The sequence below is a fragment of the Aulonocara sp. 'chitande type north' Nkhata Bay genome, linkage group LG3, assembly GCF_057382095.1.
Source record: "Aulonocara sp. 'chitande type north' Nkhata Bay isolate Kocher_YH1m ecotype deep benthic linkage group LG3, A_spYH_male_GT1.1, whole genome shotgun sequence".
NCBI lineage: Eukaryota > Metazoa > Chordata > Actinopteri > Cichliformes > Cichlidae > Aulonocara > Aulonocara sp. 'chitande type north' Nkhata Bay.
In genome coordinates, this window is record NC_141346.1 from 52,044,858 (window position 1) to 52,053,786 (window position 8,929).

Here is an 8,929-nt window from a genome sequence, read left to right on the forward strand (position 1 = left end):
GGCAGTGAGAACTGGGCGAGTCCTCTCACCCACACCAGTTCCATCTGAACTCTGCATTGCCTTGGCTAGTACTCATAGGGTCAGAGGATGGGATGTTTTAAACAGAGAGCCGACACAGGCATGTTGCATTGGGGTGCTGGTTCTGCAGATCTACACTACACTGTAAAAAAAAAAAAATCCTAGAAAAACAGTAATATTCCGGCAGCTGGGGCGCCAAAATAATACCAGAAAATAACAGAAAATAACTTTCTCATAAAAATATGATTATTTTCAGAAATGACAATACAGTTTGTTGCCCTAATTTTACATGGGATTTTGCCTTTTTCAAGTGCTTTTAAACATTAAATTAGGAACATTTTAATCTGATTAAACAATGAAATTACCTATAAACAAAGTCAATGAATGTGGCAATATGAATAATAATACTTAAATGTACAGAAATATACAGTTAACAGTTGGTTTAAATAATAATGGATTGCATGCCCTGGGACAGACTGACAGAGGCGAGGCTGCCATATCGCACCATCGGCCCCTCTGGCCATCACTAGTAGGCGGTAGGTGAAGTGTCTTGACCAAGGACGCAACGACCAAGAGTGTCCGAGCCGGGGCTCGAACCAGCAACCTTCTGATTACAAGATGAACTGCCAACTCTTGAGCCACGATCGCCCTAAATAACAATAATAATAATAATTATTATTTGATGTAACAAAAGTTACAATCATGTAATCATCAGTTAGAATCATGTTATATATTTTTCCATAGCATTTCATTTGAATTTAACACTTCAATCTTTGAAATAACGGACAAATATTTGTGAAATTATGATACATTCGTGAATGTATTTTAACAATCTAAATATGCATATGTACAGACAAATACATTTAAAAAACAAGAAAATTGTTTTTTGATTTTATGTTAATTTACATTTGAAATGTAAAATCACAGTTTCTTTATGTAATTTTAATGATATTCTAAAAAAAAACAGTACAAAACTGTAAAATACACAGTAAAATACTTTTATATTTTTATATTATATATTTTTTTTTTACAGTGTAGTAAATAGCACAAAGAAAAAACCACAGGATCATACAGTGACATTTCCCAAATGGCACTTCTTCAGTTCTTCGTTCTAATTTCTTTCTTTGACTCATCTCCTAACATCTAGCAGTACTATACTCACTGTTTTAGAGTAATGTCAATTAATATAATATTTGACAAATGCATCAAAGATCGGAAAAAAACATTGATAAAATTGGTCATCATGAATAACTGTGGATAAATATGATTTATATTGCTGGAACCAGTATGGATTTATTTTTAACCCTGTTAAAAATAAGCTGGTTTTAAGATACACAAAATATTGCAGGTTAAAGCGTGAAATATTTTGCATTTTTCAAGGAAATGAATAACTGAAAAAAAATTCTAAATCTCTTAAATGCATTTAAAAATAACCTTCAGTTTACTTATGAATAGAATAAAGAAACTGTACACTTCCTTGATATGTAGGTTACATGTAAAAGTGGCGAATTGATCACTTTCTTATATAGTAAAGATGGTGATAGAAATACATTATTTTTAGCCACTAGTGCAAATCCAAAGTCACTTCAGACATGCTTATCTGAAAGTTTCCTTATGCTCTTATTTGATCCAAGGTGTTTTTTGTTTAATATGCATTTTTTCCCCAATGAACCTCCTCTCTTGATTTGAACTAGTTACAAAAAAATGTCAATAACAACATGTAAGAACATGCACACAGAAAAGGGTAAAGATTATAAGTTCAGGCAGTGGCGAAGGAAATTGGTACTGCCAGCAGTGTCCTTCACCACTGAGCTATTTGTTGTACAAACAACACTTACACTAAGTTGAAGTTGCTACATTTTCCTGTACTAGACTAGATATTAAAAAATAATATTTAGATCAGTGAGATCCGTGAAGTGCAATCCGAGTAAGACTGAGTGGTCAGTTAAATTTCAATAACTTGAAGTTCAGTGGAAAGTTCAAGAGCCACTTTGTTCTCCATGTGAATCTCTCATCACGTTTTGACACTATGCTGTGAATGTGAAGCTGTTTCCTTGCATACAGTGTGACTTTAAATCAACCAATCAAATACAGTCTTGCCCCTGAAGACACTATGAACAGAAAGATTCTTTCCATTCAAGTCACGGATTTGAACATGATGATATCTCCACCATCTGTTTTCTATTTGATGCTGTTGTTCTTTGGGGAAATGAGTGAGTTGTGTTTTTTCCTCAGTAACTTTTATCTTTTAGAGATTAAGGTCACTCAGTGACATGAGTTCTACTTTTTTTAAATCAGTTTTCTTTGTTTTGTTTCTTTCCTTCTATCATTTCAGCTCCGAAGAGTCATCAACTCTCGTCTGTTCGTCAAGACAGAGTTTTTATATCCACTAATGTCGGGGAGAGTGTAACTTTGCAGTGTTTCTATGAAGGTGAAGTGGTAGCAAGGTTTTACTGGTATAAGCAAACACTGGGAGAGAAGCCAAGACTCATTTCTAGCTTCTATTCGTATGATAAAAATGGCACTTTCTATGATGAATGTGAGAACAATCCACGCTTCACACTGTCTACTGAAAAAGCTCAAAACCATTTGATGATAAAAAATCTTCAAGTTTCGGACTCAGCTACCTATTTCTGCGCGAGTAGCTTTTCGGTAAGTTTTGAATTTGCAGAAGGAATCACTGTGAGTGTTAAAGGTTCAGGTTTGAACAGCCGGCCTTTAATTCAGCAGTCTGCATCTAAGACCATCCAACCAGGAGGCTCTGTGACTCTGAACTGTACAGTACACACTGGGACCTGTGATGAAGAACACAGTGTTTACTGGTTCAAAGACTCTGAAGAGCCTCATTCAGGACTCATTTACAGCCATGGAGGCAGGAATGATGAGTGTGAGAGGAAACCAAAGACACACACAAACACCTGTGTGTACAGCCTGCCAATGAAGAACCTGGATGTTTCTCATGCTGGGATCTACTACTGTGCTGTTGCCTCGTGTGGATACATGCTTTTTGGAAATGGGACCGAGCTGGATTTTGGGTGTGAGTAGAAGCTTAGCACACATTTCTTTTACTGATGAATAGTTCTGTTTACAATTAAAATGTTATTACAAATTGGAAAAGCTGCTAACATAATATCTTATTGTCATATTTGTTACTGCAGCTCAGGAGACTTTTCTTCTCTCTGTGTATTTCTTAATTGCTGCCTTGGCATTCACCACAATCCTGATCTTTATACTGGCTTTCTTAATTTATGGTATAAGCAGATGGCAGTGTACAGGTAAATGTTGCTGTTCATATACTATTTATATAAAATTACCATCCAGTATGGTTGAAATATGATTTGTGTGTCTGTCTGTTTGTTTCAGGGTCTAATGCAAAATTTTCAGCTTCCTCTATAACAAACACAGAGGTAGAATAATACAATTCTAAATCATTTTGTTATTATGACAAATATCTGTCATTTTTAAAATTTTATAACATGTGCCATATTGTGATTTGTGGATTTATTTCATTATCAGAATTGTGAACCTGAAGAAACCCTTCATTATGCTGCTTTGAGGGTAAAAAAGACCAGCAGATCTACAAGAAAAAGAGAGAATCCAGAGGATAAATGTCTGTATTCTAGTATCAAATAATAAAACTTTACATGTTTACTTCTGTGTAATAGGGCTTAAGCGTAGCAGTATCATGTGTAATTTTGTCTCAAATATGACTAGTTTAAAAGTACATTGGTTGCTGTATTTCTCTTCTTTTTCTCATTTATTGCTAATATAAATTACAACTGAAAAGTTGATTATAACATCGCAATATTTGCTGAATGTCCAAACATTAAATGCTTGTTTTCTTTTTTTATTCACAGAGTCTATATTTCCTAATTGGCTGATAAATTATTGACATACTAAAACGGTATCATTTTAATATGAAATTTGTTATGTCAATATCCAGTATTTGCTACATACATAAATATATGTAACAAATACTCTTGGGCAAGATACTAATGCCAAGTTGCTCCCCAATGCATTCACTGAAGTATGAATGTGTGTGAATGTTAAATAGAAATCATTTACATTGTGTAAATGTGTGAATAAGGCAAGTTGTGTAAAGTGCTTTGAGTGTTCAGTTAGAGTTGTATCAAGTTGTACAGAATATCATTACAGTTAATGTCAAAGACAAACAGTTTCTATTAAAGTGTCGATCTGAGCAACCGACATTAAGTTGTTGATTTCCACAAGTTTTATACTTATTATAATAATAATGATAATATTTGTATAAGTATGAGTATTATAATATTTGACAAAAAAATACTTAAGTATTTGGAGGTTTTGTTAGTTTTATCACTGATTTTGATCATTCTATTATAGATCGTAACATTAAAATTAGAATAGAATAAATAAACGGTATACCAACATCTGAGGATGTTATTTTTACAGAAGAACATTATGAAAAGTTCAAAATTGATTTTGAATAATGTGTGGAATTTGTTTCACAATAAATGTTCTGTTTTTATACCATCTTTATTTTATTTGCAACTATCTGAATGGCTTTATTTTAAAACTGACCTTACAGCTGGTTTTAAAATGTTAAATGATTATTATAAAACGACGACAGTCAGGATTTATCATCTCATCCACATCTGCCTGACTATTAACCCGGCAGCTTCTCTTTTGCAATGCACGCCGTTCTGCCTCAGTCGACAGCTTCACCTCCTCGGCTCTTCTGCTCAGGCCTGAAACTGTCAAATTTTGATCATTCTGCTCTAGATTACCAAGTCCGGGATCGTAATTAATATGTGATGGGAACACTACCACAAAGGTAACGGTTGACGCAAAAATATAAATGCTGCTCAGTCTGTGGCTTTTAGTCAGACTCTTGGAAACCCCGGGCGAGCATGTACTAAAAAAGTACCTAGTACACAGCAAATCCAGTATACACAAATTAACACTGTCAGCTTTGATTTCAACACTATTAAAGTGTCTATATGGGTCCACACCAAAGAGTGTGAATTTAACTCTTTTTGGAGAGTTGGTATCTTAACTCAGATTTAGTGTTAAATACCAAATCTGTCTGGAGTTGATAATTTAACACTTATCAATGCTAACTAGGTGTTAAGAGTTTAGATATCAAGTCTCACAGAGTATTTTATTTTAACTACATAAGAGTTATCTTCTAATTAATTCTAAAATGTTTAAATTTTACTCTTCTGAACTTTCAGAAATTCCTTGGGAAATACACATTTATTAAAAAGAGCCAATGTTTTTCTGAAAAACATTTATTTTGAACTGTGAACCTCAATTTTCAATCATTTTCTAAAACATGGAACAGTGTACACGCTCTCATTGGAATATTGTTTATCAAAGGGTCTGACATAGGTGTGCTGGTCAATGCAAATGACAGCATGTTCATTACTCTTTTCTTCAATACAATATGCATGTCCTCCATTCATCACTTTGTGGAACTTTAACGTACTTCTGCTCGCCCCCATATTCCATCTTCGTAAGCACATCCTGTGTGGAGATCAGTGTTGGTCAAGTTACTTGAAAAAAGTAATCAGTAACTAATTACTGATTACTCCCCCCAAAAAGTAATCCCGTTACTTTACTGATTACTTATTTTCAAAAGTAATTAATTACTTAGTTACTTAGTTACTTTTTAAAAACACGATTTACAACCTGAAGAGGTGATAAAGTGATAGATCTTTCAGCCCAATTCTACTTTTTCTACATAATCCATCATACAAAATGTAATCAAATGGAAAAGTCTCTTTTTTTAAACTTGTTTTATCAGTTTTAATCTTTTAACTTTATGCATCAAGCAAAACATTTAATTATATGCAACATTCTCTGACTGGAAGAAACTTGTTTAACATTTAAACCTATTTTCTACACATTCCAGCACATAAAATAAAATATTTTTTGTGTTTTCACTCACTCTTTCAAACAGATGCAAGTAAAACACAGCAGAAAATAAATAAAGTCAAAGACTCAGCGGTCCTTTTGCTCTATTTTCACCTGTAAAGCAGGAGCAGGGTAGGCGGAGGGTTACCCTGGTGTAGGTGTGCTGCGGTCAGTTGAAGAATCCGCGCGAGTGTCTCTGTGAGTTTCCCATCACGTCGTAGCTACTCGGTGCTTGCTCGGAAGTTTAGGGGTTTTTTTCGCTGTAAAAAGAAGTTTTCTTCCCACGCACGATGGACGCTAATGTTTTTGCCACTTTTTATGGAATCAAACTCAAAGTAAGGTCAGTACTTCCACACTTTAAACGCTGCACGCTCATACTCTCTCCCGCACTCGATATATTATCCATTGTTGATCTGCACACAGCTGCTGTCACCAACGTCGCACTTGCTTACGTCACTGTCATGAGACATTCTCGCAAAAAAAATCACGGTTTTAGTAACGCAGTAACGCAGCGTTCCTACGGGAAAGTAACGGTAATCTAATTACCGATTTTGCAATAGTAATCCCTTACTTTACTCGTTACTTGAAAAAAGTAATCAGATTACAGTAACGCGTTACAAGTAACGCGTTACTGCCCATCTCTGGTGGAGATGCAGTCAAAATTAGTTGTGCAGTAATTAATTGCAGCACAGTTTAAAAAAAAGGTTAAAAAACACCTGTTTGCTCAGTTTTTGTGGGACGTTTTCAGGCTTGCGCCATAGTTCTATGCCAACATTTCACGATCTCAACATAGTTTTAGGTGTACTGGACTGAATATTCATATATAAGCATTTTTAACACTATTGTATTTGCCCCCAAACAATACATTTCAGCTAGCTAAAACAGGCTATTATGCTATCACCGAGCAACGTGGCTGTACCTTTCACACAGCTTTGTCTCACAGCCTGCCCACCATCACCACGACTATAGGGTGATGGTGTCCTGACGCAGCAAGGCACAGAAACTTTAAGGTGTGAGGATAACCTAGAGGAAAACGTGTGGTGTGTTTGTGTTATTTTAATGCTCTTATCATTACAGGGAGAAGCCTGCTGCAGAAGGCAAAGTATGAGTTAGGCACGGGAAGAAAGACCAATAGGAAGGCCGAGTTTAAACCACGGCAGCGCCACAACGTTTTTAAACTAATCCCAGGTGGTCAAAATAACCAACTATTTTATGTGAGTCAAAGAATAGAAGATAGATAGAGTTGAGTTTGAAATTAGTAATGACAGGACCACTTTAATGTTAGTGCCACACAGTGTCACATCTGAAACAAAGCAAACCAGATGAGCGTCGTAGTTTTCTTTCTCTAAATGGAAACTGAAGCAAATCTTCAAAGAAAGCACGACCCATTTTACGTCCACAATGTTGCACAACCAAGGATGTCTGTGGTTTTTCATTTTTCAAGCGCTAAACATGACAGCGATGAGCATGTTTCCTTTACGGGACATTACACATATTCTGTGGTTGGCCGGTCACATGAAATTTCCTCTTTGAAGAGCAGAAAAATTATTTTACCATAATGACACATTTAATATTTGTAGTTTATCTGATACGTGTGTGCGTAGGAATAATAGGTGAGTTCTAATTTTGCTGTTTTGAGATGTCATTTCTCAATTAGGTTTCAGATGTCCACTGCACTAAATATATATGCAATGAAAGAAATGTGTGTGCGTTGTCTTGTATCTTGTTTCAGCTCAGCCAGCTGAACCGCACTCATCTCTTCATCAAGAGACTGATTTTGTTTCTGCTGATGTTGGTGATGAAGTAACTCTGCACTGTTCTTACGAAGGTGAAGCTGCAAGACTTTACTGGTACAAACAAACTCTGGGACAAAAACCAAGGCTCATCTCTACCTACTACAGATATGAGGGAAATGGCATATTTTATAATGAATTCAAAAGTAATCCACGCTTTACGTTAGTTACTGGCATCAGTAAAAATCACTTGAAAATAACAGATCTGCGTGTCTCAGATTCAGCTACTTACTACTGCGCAACAAGCTTTACTTTTATTTTAGAGTTTACCAAAGAAACATATCTCAATGTAAAAGGTTCCAGTTTGGACATCCAGACTTTTGTCCTACAATCACTATCTGAGACCATCCAGCCAGGAGGCTCTGTGACTCTGAACTGTACAGTCCGCACTGGGACCTGTGATGAAGACCACAAGGTTTACTGGTTCAAAGACTCTGAAGAATCTCATCCAGGGCTCATATACACCCATGGAGGCAGGAATGATGAGTGCAAGAAGAAATCTGAGGCACAAGCACACACCTGTGTGTACAGCCTGCCAATGAAGAACTTGAATGTCTCTCATGCTGGGTCCTACTACTGTGCTGTTGCTTTATGTGGACGCTTACTGTTTGGCAATGGGACCAAGCTGAATGTTGAGGGTAAGTAATTTTGGGAAAGGTTCTATTATCTGAACAAGCTACTCACTATCATGTCAAAGTGTGTAAAGGCAGGCCAGTCCACCATGTAAATACATATTAACTGCTTATCTTAATGACCTTTTGCTTTTTAAAGCATTTCCCACTTTGCCTCTCCAAAGCATGAAATGGACATTCATGCAGAAGTTGTAGTAACTTGCACTAAGCTGCACTAACAGCGGAAAATAAAAATATTTTCTTTCCAGCCAACATAAAAATAATCATGGGAAAACCTTTAAACATATTGTTCAGACATTTACAAGTAAATACGTATTAGGTCCCTAGCTTAATGACCTTTTGCTTTATAACTTAACTGATTAAGACACAAATAAGGCTAGACAACGCTGTTATAATGCTGACATAAGGAGGGAGACAGCCTTTCTAACAGTACAGACAAATACGCTTATTATCCAGCACGCTTTAAAATGGTAAATTTAAATGGTCACATGTTATTAGGTAGAATTGTTTAACTATAAATACATTTAAAAATGTCCATGCAGTATTGTTAATCTCTGTCCGCTACTTGCAGCAGACATTGACCCATAATAAAAA

The 8,929-nt window shown here is 35.7% G+C and overlaps 2 protein-coding genes across 2 annotated transcripts; both read left to right on the forward strand.

Moving 5' to 3' along the window:
- The first annotated feature begins 2,131 nt into the window (after positions 1–2,131).
- On the forward strand, positions 2,132–3,869 carry LOC147336127 (uncharacterized). The gene is made up of 5 exons (XM_086285195.1): positions 2,132–2,231; positions 2,354–3,055; positions 3,177–3,293; positions 3,382–3,425; positions 3,535–3,869. The coding sequence occupies exons 1-5, from the start codon at positions 2,132–2,134 to the stop codon at positions 3,649–3,651; spliced, it is 1,080 nt and encodes a 359-aa protein (XP_086141321.1). The 3' UTR covers positions 3,652–3,869.
- Positions 3,870–7,455: 3,586 nt separating this feature from the next.
- Positions 7,456–8,349, forward strand: LOC147336128 (uncharacterized). Its single transcript, XM_086285200.1, has 2 exons — positions 7,456–7,523; positions 7,643–8,349. The coding sequence occupies exons 1-2, from the start codon at positions 7,469–7,471 to the stop codon at positions 8,347–8,349; spliced, it is 762 nt and encodes a 253-aa protein (XP_086141326.1). The 5' UTR covers positions 7,456–7,468.
- Positions 8,350–8,929: the final 580 nt, after the last annotated feature.